General features: G+C 49.9%; 1 protein-coding gene across 2 annotated transcripts in view; it reads right to left on the bottom strand.

The window, feature by feature from the left end:
- Positions 1-10,204, bottom strand: part of NKAIN1 (sodium/potassium transporting ATPase interacting 1) — a 60,264-nt gene extending 50,060 nt beyond the window's left edge. Inside the window, exon 1 of one of the 2 annotated variants that reach the window (XM_054538427.2) lies at positions 9,742-10,204. In XM_054538427.2, the coding sequence (XP_054394402.1) occupies positions 9,742-9,795 (54 nt within the window). In that variant the 5' untranslated portion in view covers positions 9,796-10,204. The remainder of the gene's footprint in view (positions 1-9,741) is intronic. The other variant, XM_002811145.4, reaches the window with a different exon arrangement.
- Positions 10,205-14,530: the final 4,326 nt, after the last annotated feature.

The raw sequence follows: 14,530 nt of genomic DNA, 5'->3' as shown, positions 1-14,530 counted from the left end.
CTCCACCTGGGAAAAGAGGGAGCTCATTACTGACTCAGAGCTGGAAGGGTCCTTTGAGATGGTGAGTCCAACCTTTTCCCCATACAGAGCAAGACAGAGGCCCACAGAGGCCACGCCTTCATCTTTGAATCCATCTTAGTGAGTGGCAGCCTGTACCCACGGCTCTCCCTGCATTATCTCAGGTTGCCCTCATTACAGTCCTATGAGGTGGGTGCTATTATTATTCCCATTTTACAGAAGAGAAGACCACGGTCCAGCAATGCCAGGACCACACAGATAAAGAAGAACTGCTGCTCCAGCTTGAGCCTTCCATTCATTGAGAAAGGGGAGTCATCTCATTTCCTACCCCACAGTACTCGGATTTGCAGAATCTGCAGCCTCATTTCCTGGGCATTCAAGCGTGTACCCCCTTTGTGAGCTCCCACTCCGCACGTTTTATTTCAAAGGAGGCTCCCAACAACTCTCTGAAGTAGATGATTATTATCCTGATTTAGAGAAGTGCAAGTGGAAGCTCAGAGAGGTTAGGTGTCTTCTTGCCCAAGGTCATCCAGCTACAAAGAGGAAAAGCTGGAACTAAAATCCCAGCCTGACCCCAAAGCCCGGGTTCTTCCCGATTCCCAGTCCACCTCCTTGTCTCTGGATTTGTCAGCTGCTTTGAGAGGGGCCAGGAGGCCAATGTAAATCAGGAAAACCTGCAACCACACTTAACAGCTCTTCTAAAACCTTAGTGCTCATTCAGTGCCTCCAGGGGAAGTTTGCTTTGCTGTCTGAAGCTCTCCCTCATCTCTGAATCAATCGACATCCCTCTCCAGGCCAGGGCAGGGAAAGCCAGGCAAAGCACTGGGACTTGGCTTCCTGGGCCTAAACCCAGCTCTCCCCCATGGCCTGGATCTAGTGTTCAATTTAAAAAATGTTTTTAATTTTTAATTTTTGTGGGCACATAGTAGGTATATATATTTATGGGGCACATGAGATATTTTGATATAGGCATCCACTGTGCAATAGTCACATCAGGGCAAATCAAGCATTTATCCTTTCTTTGTGTTACAAATAATCCAATCATACTCTGGGTTATTTTTACTTATTTATTTTTTGAGACGGAGTTTTGCTCCTTGCCCAGGCTGGAGTGTAGTGGCACGATCTCGGCTCACTGCAACCTCCGCCTCCCAGGTTCAAGTGATTCTCCTGTCTCAGCCTCCTGAGTAGCTGGGATTACAGGTGCCCGCCACCATGCCCAGCTAATTTTTTGTATTTTTAGTACAGATGGGGTTTCACCATGTTGGCCAGGCTGGTCTCAAACTCCTGACCTCAAGTAATCCACCCGCCTTGGCCTCCCAGAGTGCTGGGATTACAGGTGTAAGCCACTGCACCATCCAGTTATTTTAAATGTACAGTAAATTTCGTTGACTGTAGTCACACTGTTGTTCTATCAAAGACAAGATTTATTCATCCTATCTAACCATGTTTTTATACAACCTCCCCACTCCCCGACTACCTTTCCCAGCCTCTGGTAGTCCTTATTCTACTTTTTTTTTTTTTTTTTAATAGATGCAGGGTCTTGCCATGTTACCCAGGCTGGTCTCCAACTCCTGAGCTCAAGCAATCCACCCACCTTGGCCTCCCAAAGTGCTGGGATTACAGGCGTCACCCACCGTGCCCAACCTCCTCATTCTACACACTATCTCCATAAGTTCAATTGTTTTTGTTGTTGTTGTTGCTGTTTTTGAGATGGAGTCTCGCTCTGTCACCCAGGCTGGAGTGCAGTGGCACCATCTCGGCTCACTGCAAGCTCTGCCTCCTGGGTTCATGCCACTCTCCTGCCTCAGCCTCCCGAGTAGCTGGAACTACAGGCGCCCGCCACCATGCCTGGCTACTTTTTTGTATTTTTTAGTAGAGACAGGGTTTCATGGTGTTAGCCAGGATGGTCTCGATCTTCTGACCTTGTGATCCGCCCGCCTCGGCCTCCCAAAGTGCCAGGATTACAAGCGTAATCGCCGGGATTACTGCGCCCGGCGAGTTCAATTGTTTTAATTTTTAGCTCGCACAAATAAGTAAGAACATCTGAAGTTTGTCTCTTTGTGCTTGGCTGGAACTAGCTTACTTTTTTTTATTTTTTTATTTTTTTTGAGACAGGATCTCACTGTGTTGCCCAGGCTGTAGTGCAGTGGTGCAATCATGGCTCACCGCAGCCTCAACCTCCTGGGCAAAAGCAATCCTCCCCTCTGCCTCAGTAGCTGGGACCACAGGTGTATGCTACCATGCCCAGCTAACTTTTTACTTTTTTTTTTTTCTTTTTTTGAGACGGAGTTTTGCTCTTGTTGCCCAAGCTGGAATGCAATGGCATGATCTTGGCGCACCACAACCTCTGCCTCCCAGGTTCAAGCAATTCTCCTGCCTCAGCCTCCTGAGTAGCTGGGATTACAGGCATGAGCTACCATGCCTGGCTAATTTTGTATTTTTAGTAGAGACGGGGTTTCACCATGTTGGTCAGGCTGGTCTCGAACTCTCGACCTCAGGTGATCCACCTGTCTCAGCCTCCCAGAGTGTTGGGATTACAGGCATGAGCCACCGTGTCCGGCCTACTTCTTTTATATATATATGCGGGCAGGGGGCGGTCTCACTATGTTCCCCAGGCTGGTCTCAAACTCCTGGACTCAAGCGATTCTTCCACCTTGCCTTCCCAAAATGCTGAGATTACAGGTGTGAGCCACCGCGCCTGGCCTGGAACTAGTTTTTAAAAATACACCTGTAGCCTTAGTCTGCCTTCCTGTCACCCATCTCTCCTTAATACTAGAGGAGAGTAGTTTGGGAATCTCCTACCACATAGAATAAAAAAATAGAAAATAAAAAATAAAAGGACTGACTAGAAGAGACAACATGTTCCAGTGATCAGAGCTGACTATCTCTGCTTGGTCCAGATTTTATAACAATTGTTCTCAAACCCTTTCCCCTTGATGACTACTCTGAGGCTCAGACTATTATCTCCTGTTTCCTTGGAGAGATGTCATTTTACTCTTCTGAGCCTCAGTATGCCCATCAGTTAATGGGTATAAAAACCACACCTATCTCATAGAGTTGTTATGAGGATGGATCAGTTGTAGATACAGGTTAGTTTATTCCCTGGTTTTCTCAATCTGTTATCACAGCTCCTTGGCTCACTGCAACCTCCGCCTCCCGGGTTCAAATGATTCTCCTGCCTCAGCCTCCCGAGTAGTTGAAATTACAGGTGCCCATCACCATGCTTGGCTAATTTTTTGTATTTTTAATAGAGATGGAGTTTCACCATGTTGGCCAGGCTGGTTTCGAACTCCTGACCTCAAGTGATCCACCTGCCTCGGCCTCCCAAAGTGCTGGGATTACAGGTGTGAGCCACCGCGCCCAGCCATGCATCACAGCTCTTTTAAGTCCAGCACAGAGCTTGGGGGTGGGTAGAATGGGGAGAGGGGGCATCTGTGTAAGCAATTAGATCTGGCATCTGGTAACAAGCCCTGTGGCTGAGGAAAGGTTTGGATTTCTCCACCTGCTTCCACTCCAGCATCCCACAATACCAGCAGGGGGCAATGGGGCATGCAGGGAGAAGCTGTGGAGTCCCAGATCTGAGTTTGAATACTCATTCTGTACCTATCATTTATGCGGCCACGGATAAGCCACACAGTAGCAAGAGACATATATAAAATGCCTAGTACAATGCCTGGCTCATAGCAGACACCAAACAAAAAGAAATTCTCATTATGTTAATTTCCCACTCAGCCCCATATTTTCCACATAAAGAACAGCTGCAGTGTTTGTGGGAATGACCCTGATCACGAAATCCTCTAATACAGGCAGAGATGGGGCTGACGTGACTTGTCCAAGTCTCAAGGCAAATCATAGCTAGCCCTGGAGAGTACTTTCCTAGGCCAGGGACCGTACTTGGCTATCCCGGCATCAGCTTGCGAATTCCCCAAACTGCCATGGGCTCGTTCGTGGGGTAGAAGCTGTTCTTCTGACTACTTTGTAAGTAAGAAGGCAGAGACTCAGAGAGGGTGCAGGACTTCCTGGGAGTCACAAAGCAAGGCCTGATCCCAGATGTAGTGCTCCTAGCCCCTGTGCCAGATCTCAGAGAAGCTGCCATTTATGGGCTGCTTATTTAAAAACCATCCACTCACCTACCCTTACAAAGGAGGAGAACCAGGGCCATCACCAGGTTCCCTGGAGGCCTTCTTCTCCATTCTACCCTGCTCCGCCCATCTCATAAGGGCCTTGAGGGCAGTTTGGCTTCAGTCTGTTCATTCACAAAAGGGAGTTGATCATCCCTGCCAACTCTGTCCAAAGGGGTATGAGGAACAAAAGGGGCCAGTGGCTTGCATAATTTCACGCTCCTGACTCTGATACCTGGCCCAAGGACCTCAAGCACCCAAGGCAGAACCAGACCCTCCCAAGGAAGCCGTGAGCTTGCAGCTGCAGCTGCTCCAGAGTGCAGGCCCCTGCTGGAGCCCATCTCCCTCTGGTCTTCGCCGTCACTATTGCTAATAACGACATCAATCAGGTTGACCATGTTTCACACCATTACTCACAGCTCAGCTGGAAGCTACATCCTGCCCCCTGCCCCCACCTTCCAGAAAGCAAAGAGCTTTCTAGAAGGGAAAAGAATGAAACCAACATTTTTCTGAGTACCTACTATGTGTCTGGTACCTGGCCAAGGAAGCCCTTTCTACAACTCTGTGAGCTAGAGATGACTCTTCCTCTTTTACAAAGGAAGAAACTGTGGCCAGAGGAGTGAATGCGTGTGTCCAAGGTCACACAGAGCTGGGACAGGAACAACCATGGCAGTGATCTATTATCGGGCACTCACTGGCTCACAGTGCAGGCACTAAGAATGAGCCTACCAAAATATGATCATTTTCATTTTCAGATGAGGAAACTGAGGCTTGGACCTGTCTGGGGTCAGACACTGGTTAAACACGAGCAGTAGAGTAGCACGGGGCTGAGAGGGTGGCTCTCTGTTCAGACAGAAGAGTTCTTGCATCTTGGTTCTGTCACTGACTAGCTTAGTGAGCTTAGGCAAACGTCACACCCCTTCGCACCTCAATTTCCTCACCTGAAAAAGGGGGTAATAAATACGTCTATCCCACTGTGTGGAATTGCAATAAGAAAGATGAAAGCAGTAAAAGAGCTAACGTTTATTGATCGTTTAACATGTACTAGGCACTTTGCCAAGCACTTTACATATGTATGCTCATTTGGTTAAATGAGGTAATGCATATAAAGTGCTTAGCACAGGACTCCTGAAATGGGAATGATAATGATGATGATGAAGAAATTGATGGTGATTCCCTAGGGCAAATCTCACTGGTTCATCCCCTTCCAGGAAGAACAGAGTGGCCTGTAAGTTTTCAGGAAGGAGGTGAAAAAGGAAGAGCTGGGTTTGGACAGGAGAGAGAAAAGGCATGGGATTAAAAATTAGAGGGTGAATATGTTAATAATGTTGTCAAGATGATACACCAAAAAGAATTCTGGAAAGCAAGGGACCCAAGATGTTCTACAGAAAGGAACCGGATCAAGATGCAACAAAACTGCCATGCCAAAGCCGGGTGTGGTGACATGCACCTGTTGTCCCAGCTATTTGAGAGGCTGAGGTATGAGGATCACTTGAACTCAGGAATTTGAGGCTGCAGCTATTTGAGAGGCTGAAGTGGGAGGATCACTTGAGCTCAGGAATTTGAGGCTGCAGCTATTTGAGAGGCTGAAGTGGGAGGATCATTTGAGCTCAGGAATTTGAGGCTGCAGCTATTTGAGAGGCTGAGGTGGGAAGGTCACTTGAGCTCAGGAATTTGGGGCTGCAGTGAGTTATGATTGCCACTGCACTCCAGCCTGGGCAACACAGCAAGACGCCTATCTCTAAAAAATAAAAAATAAATAAACAAAACATGCCAGTCCAGGCATCACCCTGAGTTTCTGACAAGTAGAGCTGGCAGGATCCCAGCGAGCCAGACCAATAATTCCTCCCATTTTACAGATGGAAAAACCAAAGCCTAGAGTATGAAAGAGACTTGCCCAAAATTGCAGGATGTCAGAAGCAGAGCCGGGCTTGAATCCAGGTCTTTTGCCTCTCAGCTCAGTGCCCAACTACCTGCTACTTCCCACAAAGGACAGTCCACAAAGGACAGTGCAGGGGGCCACCTGGATATGTTTGGGCTACAATGCCATAGACACATCCTATGATATGAATCATTAAGATAATAACAATAAGCTATAGTTTAATGAGTACTCACTCTGTACCTGGCACAGTGCTAAATTCATTATATGGACTGAGTCCTCACAACAACCCTAAGGATTAGGAACTGTTTTATATTCTCTCTATTTAACAGATGACAAAACTATGTGGCTCAGAGAGGGTAAGCAACTTGCCCAAAATTGCACAGCCAGGAAGTGACAGAAGCAGGTCTAGAAGCCAGGTCTGTCCTGTCAAACTCCAGAGACTTAACTACTATCCTACACTTATCCATCTGAAAGGCACAGTCCCTACCTGCTTCCCTTAAACCCCATGGCACCCTCACACTTCACTCCGTCACCCAAATCACATCTATCCCAACTGAGGAAGAGTGTTTTGAATTGGCCTGATTCATTGTAACGATTAAACTCCATTTGAGAAAGAAAAATGACACAGTTCCTCCTAAGTTTTCAGCTGAAAGATATTTAACAGCCTTTTTTTTTTCCCCTCAGTACCTTGGATGAGAAAACCAAGACTCCCTTCTCCCCTCAGGCTGGTGAATTCCAACATCCCGGGGCACATTATGGAAGCTATCAGGCAGTAGGGGCTCATGGGGGTTAGTGACAACTGGAGGGCCCACTCTGCAATGAGCCCAGATAGTGCAACAGAGCCCAGAGAGCAATTTTCAAGTCCCTCCCACAAATGATCTTGTGCAACCTTCACAAGCTGCCCAAAGCCACCCAGCTGGGACGTGGGAGAACCAGAATCCCACCCAGGTCTCATCTAACTCAAGCCTCTAGTGCTGGTGAGATCCTCTAAGTGGAAGAGTGGGGTTAGCTTAGCAAGGGAGAACCATGGAGGACGGAAAGTGGGAGGCAGAGAGACTCTCTACCACCTTCATTTCTCTCTAGAGCCATGAGCTCCTCCCATGGGGCCCCAGACTTACCAGGGCCAGAACTACTTATTTTATAATTAAGAAGGCAACAGAGGACCTGGCCAATTGCCTGGATTCAAAGCCTGGATCCTGGCTGGATGTGGTGGCTCATGCCTATAATCCCAGCACTTGGGAGGCTGAAGTGGGAGCATGGCTTGACCACAGGAGTTCGAGACCAGCCTGGGCAACAACAGTGAGACCCATCTCTAAAAAACAAAAAAATTAGCTAGGCATGGTGGTGTGCACCTGTAGTCCCAGGTACTCAGAAGGCTGGGGTGGGAGGATTGTTTGAGCCTGGGAGGTCGAGGCTGTAGTGAGCTATGATTGCACCACTGCACTCTGGCCTGGATGACAGAGCGAGCTCATGTCTCAAACAAAAACAAAAACAAAACCCCCAAAACAAAGCCTGGGTCCTAGTTCCTGTAGAATTCCGTACAAGTTACTTCATAGGGTTGTTAGGATTAAATGAGTTAATACATGGAAAAGTGCTTCCAAGAGTACCTGATACTTAGTCAAGGGCTCTCCAAAGCTAACTGTTGTTATCACCAACAGAGAATGAGCATGGGACAAACTGTTAACAGGTTCACCTTTGGGGAGGGGTCTAGTTATAGAGAGAAGAAAACTTTTTTTTTTTTTTTTTTGAGACACAGTTTCACTCTGTCGTCCAGGCTGAAGTGCAGCGGCATGATCTCTCTCACTGCAACCTCTGCCTCCCAGGTTCAAGTGATTCTCGTGTCTCAGCCTCTCGAGTAGCTGGGATTACAGATGTGCGCCACCACGCCCGACTAATTTTTGTATTTTTAGCAGAGATGGGGTTTCATCATATTGGCCAGGCTGATCTCGAACTCCTGACCTCAGGTGATCTGCCCATCTCGCCCTCCCAAAGTGCTGGGGTTACAGTCATGAGCCACGATGCCTGGCCTAGAAAACTTTTATCTTCTGTCCTGTTTGATTATGTATGTATTTATTTTTTACAATATACGTATATTACTTTTCTAATTAAAAAAAAAACCCTAGTTTAAAATTTTAAAATTAACAAACACAGAAGAATCCTCTGAAAGGTTTAAACATTTCTTGGCATTTCATGTTCCTCAAAGTAGATAAAGAAAAACAGACAACCTCTGCCCTTCTGGAGTTTCTATTCCACCTGATCTTAATTAGTCCCCTCTGCAATCCTCAGGGATAATCATTTTACAGATAAGAAGACTGAGGCCAGCCAGTGGGGGGAAGTCACTTGCCCAGTCTCCCACAGCTGGGAGCAGGGCTACAATCTCCAGAGCTAGGGCTGTTTCTACCACTGCCCAGGCCAGGTCTGTGGATGGCATATTTGAAGCTGGTGTCCCTAGGAGGAGAGAAGCAAGACGAATGAGGAGGTCTGCATGTCCAGGCTCACAGCTTCACTCTACAATATCATTGGCTCCTGTGGTGGGGAGGGCGTGATGGACGCAGGCAAGAGTGGAAACCCAGAACAAGGAGTCCAGCATGAGGGGGACTAAGGCTCCTTGCTGCTCACTCTCAGACCTGGGTTCGGCGACGGAGGTCCCCATGCACCTCTGCCTAGAGGAGAAGCACAGCTTCAACCTCCCTAGTTGTTTAATCTCAGCTCTAGGGTAGGTAGGAGACCCCTGCCTCTCTTTAACCACCCCCCCAAATTCCCCTGCCAGGGCCTGATTTGAAGGGCAGCGCTGTTTCTTCTAGTCCACTGCAGTCACTCCTCCCTGAGACAAGAACCTGAGTTCCCTATGCTGGGGCTAGGCACAGTGTCCTCAGATGCTCTGGTCCTCCCTGGGGCACCCAAGTGTCCCCACCCCCACTGTTGCTGGCCCCGGCAGAGGAGCTGCTCTGGTGGGTGGAACTGATGACTGATGGAACCCCCATGGCCACAGCGGCCAGACCAAAGCAGGAAGTGTGGTCCAGGCTGGGTCAGGCTGGCCCAGGATCTGGCAGCTCCTGGTGACTCTCTCCAGGGAGGTGGCTCTCCTTTCCCAGGACTGCCCTGTCAGAAAGGTGAAGGGAGGCAGAAACAGCACAAAGGATTGGAGAGTTCTTGGAGTCTAAGATCCCAGAACACAGATGAACATGGACCAGAAATGGTCAGCGATCTAGAGACACACCAAAGAGAAACCCAGAGAGACACACGCGGGAGCAGAGACTTTGTGAGAAACGCTCACAGAGGGGTGGTGATCAGAGGCAGAGACCCAGAGGAAGGGAGAGACCCATGCAAACGAGAGATCTAGAGGAAACACACAGCAGGACCTCAACGGATCCACAGATCAGCCTCAAACACACCCCCAGTCCCAGCAAGCCACAGTCCCACAGCGCATCCCCCAACAGGAGGCCACTTGTACAGTGCGGGCGGGCCGGGGACTCGCGCACAGGACGCACTTGGGGACCCGAGGAGCGCCGGGCACAGCAGCGAGAAGCGCACACAAAGAGACAGCCCGGCCAGCGGGAGCAGGCTCCGCCCGACCGCTCCGAGACTCCAGACCACCCCCCGCCCGGGCACACGCACCAGACACACACACAGAGACACACGCAACCCCACCCGCACTCCCTGGGACCGCGCCCCGCCGCGCCCCACCCTGCCCCGACTGCCTGGGCACGCGACGCTTACCAGCTGCAGGCAGCAGAAGGCGACCAGCGTGCAGCGCCCGCTGCACTTGCCCATGGCTCCAGGGGCTGCGCGGGCCGCCCGCCGCGGCGCCCTTCTAGCTCCGCGGCCGCCGCCTGCTCGCGCCGCGCGGGCTCCGCGTCCTCCCCGTTGGGCGCGCGGGGCGGCGGGGCCGGGCGCCTAAGGCCGGGCCCGGGAGTGTCGGGTCCCCAGGGCTGGGGCCGGCCGCCCGCGCTCCGAGTCCATGGTCCGTCCGTCCGCGCGCTGGCTCAGGCGAGCCGCGCCTCCTTTGTCTGGCGGGCCGTCCGTCAGGCGCGCCTCCTGCCCCGGGGCGGCTGGAGGGGAGCGCGGAGCAAGGAGAGCGAGCCCCGAGCGCGGCGCAGCGCAGAGCAGCACTGCCCAGCTCGGGAAGCCGCCCGGGCTCTCGTCGGCCGCGGCTTCCCAGCCCCACCACGTGGCTCCGCCGCCGCCACCTACAGGGAGGGAGTGAGGGGGGAACGGCAGAGGGGTGGGGCGGGCGGCCGCGGGAGGGGAGGTGGAGGGTTGGAGAGGCAGGGAGTGAAGTGGAAGAGTGCGTGCGGGCTTAGGGGACGACAGCCCTGAGTCAAATCCAGACTTTGCTGCTCACTCGCTGTGTGACCTTGGGCAAATCGCGTCACCTCTCTGGACCTGTTTTCTCATGAACAAAGTAGGAATAATTATGCCTCTTTAGTGTAGATATGAAGATGAAATGCAGTCATGTGAATAAAGCGCTTAGCCCTGTGCCTGGCCTCCTGGCTTGGAGCACTTTTCTGTCCACTCTGTCTCTAGGGCTCCAGGGTTCCAACTTGGACTTCTAGTTCTATTTACGTTCCCAGATCTGCCCCTCACCCCAGCCTCTCCCCTGAGTGCCTGGCCACATTTTTCGCCTTCTTTCTTTCCTTCTACTGGCATTTATTGAGCCCTGATTGCATACACACCCCTAGGGGCCCTGCGGGCCAGAGATGAGACCTGCAACACTGTTCCAAATCCCGTAGAGCTTCACCACCCAGGGAACAGATAGGCTCCCAAGAGCACGCCGATGAGATGGGTGATGGCAGAGATCTGCCCAGGTGGAGGTAGGGAGCCCCTACCGTCGGCTGCAGTAGGGACAGTCAGAAGTTTCCCAGCAGAAGATTGCCTTCTCCAAGCCACCCTCAAAAGCCCTCGAACTGGACACATCTCAAATCCACATAATCATTCCCGTCCCACTCCTAACTTCCTATATTCACCTTGGCAATTAGCCAAGGTGGAATTTCCTAGGTCATCCTCCAGGCTTCCCTACAATTACATCTGATCTGTCATTACATTCTATAAACTGTACTTTCCAACTAACATTTATGAAATACCCACTATGTGCCAGGTTCTCTGCTGGGGATAAGGGAACAAAACCCAACAAAATCTCTGCCCTCATTGAGCACACAGTCTAGTGAGGGATTGTCATTAAAACAAGGAAATATACAAATAAATACACAAAGTTCTGATGAATACTCTAAAGAATATTAAAGAAGAAACGTGGCACGGTGGCTCACACTTGTAATTTCAGCACTTTGGGAGGCCGAATCAGCTCACTGCAACCTCCACCTGAGTGGAGATCAGCCTCCCAAAAGTGAGTGGATCACCTGAGGTCAGGAGTTCGAGACCAGCCTGGCCAACATGGTGAAACCCCGTCTCTACTAAAAATACAAAAATTAGGCAGGGATGGTATCAGGCACCTGTAATCCCAGCTAGTCAGGAGGTTGAGGCAGGAGAATCACTTGAACCCGGGAGGTGGAGGTTGCAGGGAGCCAAGACCATGCTATTGCACTCTAGCCTAGGCGACAAAAGCGGAACTCTGAAAAAATAAAGAAATAAAGAAATAAATAATAAATAAAATACTAAGGGAGAAAAGAGAGAATGAGAGGGGCATAATTTAGGTTTGGAGACCAGGAAACACCTCTTTGAGGAAATGACACTGATACTGAGATGACAATAGGAAGGAAGGAGAGGCAGGGGAGTGAAGAGTGTTCTGGTGGGAGAAACAGAAGGTTCTTATTCTTTCCCCTCCTCTCTACTCTCACTACCCCTTTTGATTCGAGAGACAGGAAGTATGGTAAGATGTAGGTTAGGACCTGTGGTTTTGGACCCAAACGGCCTGGGTCCTGGTTCCAGCACTGTCACTTGTTTGCTGCTCACATAGTAAGCATGCAAATAAATGTGTCACTGTTTTCTTCCAGGACTGGCTACATAGTTTGGGGGGCCCAGCACAAAATGAAGATGCAGGACTTCTTGTTAAAAAATTAAGAATTTCGGCCAGACGCAGTGGCTCATGCCTGTAATCCCAGCACTTGGGAGGCTGAGGCGGGCAGATCACGAGGTCAGGCGTTCGAGACCAGCCTGACCAACATGGAAAAACCCTGTCTCTACTAAAAATACAAAAAAAAATTAGCCAGGTGTGGTGGCACATGCCTGTAATTCCCAGCTACTCGGGAGGCTGAAGTGGGAGAATCGCTTGAACCCAGGAGGCGGAGGTTGTGGTGAGCTGAGATCACGCCACTGCACTCCAGCCTGGGGCAACAAGAGCAAAATTCCATCTAAAAAAAAAATTAAGAATTTCAAAATGGCAACACAGCAGAGCATGAAATCAAGAACATGCAGGGGGCCGGGCGCTGTGGCTTACCCTATAATCCCAGGACTTTGGGAGGCCAAGACGGACGGATCACTTAAGGTCAGGAGTTCAAGATCAACCTAGCCAACATGGCAAAACCCCATCTCTGCTAAAAATACAAAAATTAGGCCAGGCGTGGTGGCTTACACCTGTAATCCCAGCACTTTGAGAGGCCAAGGCGGGCAGATAATCAGGAGATCGAGACCATCCTGTCCAACATGGTGAAACCTCGTCTCTACTAAAATACAAAAAATTATCCAGGAGTGGTGGTGCATGCCTGTAATCCCAGCTACTAGGGAGGTTGAGGCAGGGGAATCGCTTGAACCCAGGAGACGGAGATTGCAGTGATCCAAGGTCACGCCACTGTACTCCAGCCTAGTGACAGAGCGAGACTCCATCTCTAAAAATAAAAATTAAAAAAATATACAAAAATTAGCTGGGCATGGTGAAACGTGCCTGCAATCCCAGCTACTCAAGAGGTTGAGGCATGAGAATTGCTTGAACCCAGGAGGTGGAGGTTGCAGTGAGCTGAGATTGTGCCACTGCACTCCAGCCTGGGTGACAGAGTGAAACTGTGTCTCAAAAAAACAAAGAACAAAAAACAAAACATGCAGGGTCCTGTGTGACTGCAGAGGTCACATGCCCATGAAGCCAGTTGTGTCTTCTCCCTGGACTTTAAGGTAGGTCTCTTTGGCCGGGTGTGGTGGCTCACACCTGTAATCCCTGCACTTTGGAAGGCTGAGTCGGGTGTATCACCTGAGATCAGGAGTTTGAGACCAGGCTGGCCAACATGATGAAACCCTGTCTCTACTAAAAATACAAAAAATTAGCTGGATGTGGTGGCGGGCGCCTGTAGTCCCAGCTACTCAGGAAGCTGAGGCAGGAGAAATCACTTGAACACGGGAGGCGGAGGTTGCACTGAGCCAAGATCATGCCACTGCATTCCAGCCTGGGTGACAAGAGCAAAACTCCGCCTCAAAAAAAAAAAAAAAAAAAAAAAAAAGATGGGTCTCTTCACAGGTCTCCCTCTTCCACCCATTCTGCAGGATACCACTTTGTATTTTAAAAGACACAGGATATCCCCACAGTTGAATATCCTATGTGTGCTGAGGTTTTCACTTGGGTCAATAAGCTAAGGTAACAGTGGGAACTTTTCTTTTCTTTTTCTTTTTTTGAGACAGGGTCTCACTCTGTCGCCCAGGCTGGAGTGCAATGGCGAGATCACAACTCAGTGCAGCCTTGACCTCCCAGGCTCATTTGATCTTCCCACCTCAGCCTCACAAGTAGCTGGGACTACAGGCGTGTACCACCATGCCTGGCTAATTTTTGTGTTTTTTTGTAGAGACAGGGTTTCGCCATGTTGCCCAGGCTGGTCTCAAACTCCTGGGCTCAAGCGATCCCCCCGCCTCGGCCTCCAAAAGTGCTGGGATTATAGGTGTGAGCCACGGTGCCTGGCAGAACAGCAGGAAATTTTCTCAGCCATGCTTGGCAAATGACAGCTGTGTCCAACCAGGTTCCGTGACTAGACAGGCTTCCAGGAGTCTGTGAAGTCCTGAAATAATATGCAAAGCATCATGTGAGCAGCTGTGCCTTTTTCTGGGGAGAGGCACAGCTTTCGTCAGGTTCTCCAAAGAGTCCATTTCCCACAAAAGAATAGAACCACCTCCACAAAGGCTCAGCCCAGATGTAACGTTCTCTACCAGATCCTCTGCTGGGCCTCTTCCAGATATAATCTCTGCCAGTTACCTCTGTGAGGCTAACAATGCAACTCAATAACAAAAAGACAATAATAGCTACCATTTATTGAGTGTTTACTCTGAGCCGAGCTTCTACATACATTATCTCATTTAATTCCTATAGTAACAGTGGATTCCACTGGGGCTCTGACCACCCCTGCCGGCTCTTGACTATATCATGTCATGCCTGTAACCCTCTATTCCAAGGCCTGGCTGACTCATTCATAAGTTTGTCCTATGGGACTGGGGATGGCCTGTCTGACCTCAGTAGAATTAACCTCTGCCCCTGGCTCATTCCCACAAGTGCTGCCCTGATGAATTCATGCACACAGGATGCCCTCTCATACTTCCACTCTTAAGCAACTACGTCATAAATTATCTCTACATCCTA

Source organism: Pongo abelii, chromosome 1, assembly GCF_028885655.2.
Source record: "Pongo abelii isolate AG06213 chromosome 1, NHGRI_mPonAbe1-v2.0_pri, whole genome shotgun sequence".
Classification (NCBI taxonomy): Eukaryota; Metazoa; Chordata; class Mammalia; order Primates; family Hominidae; genus Pongo; species Pongo abelii.
This window is presented reverse-complemented; position numbering and strand designations above follow the sequence as displayed.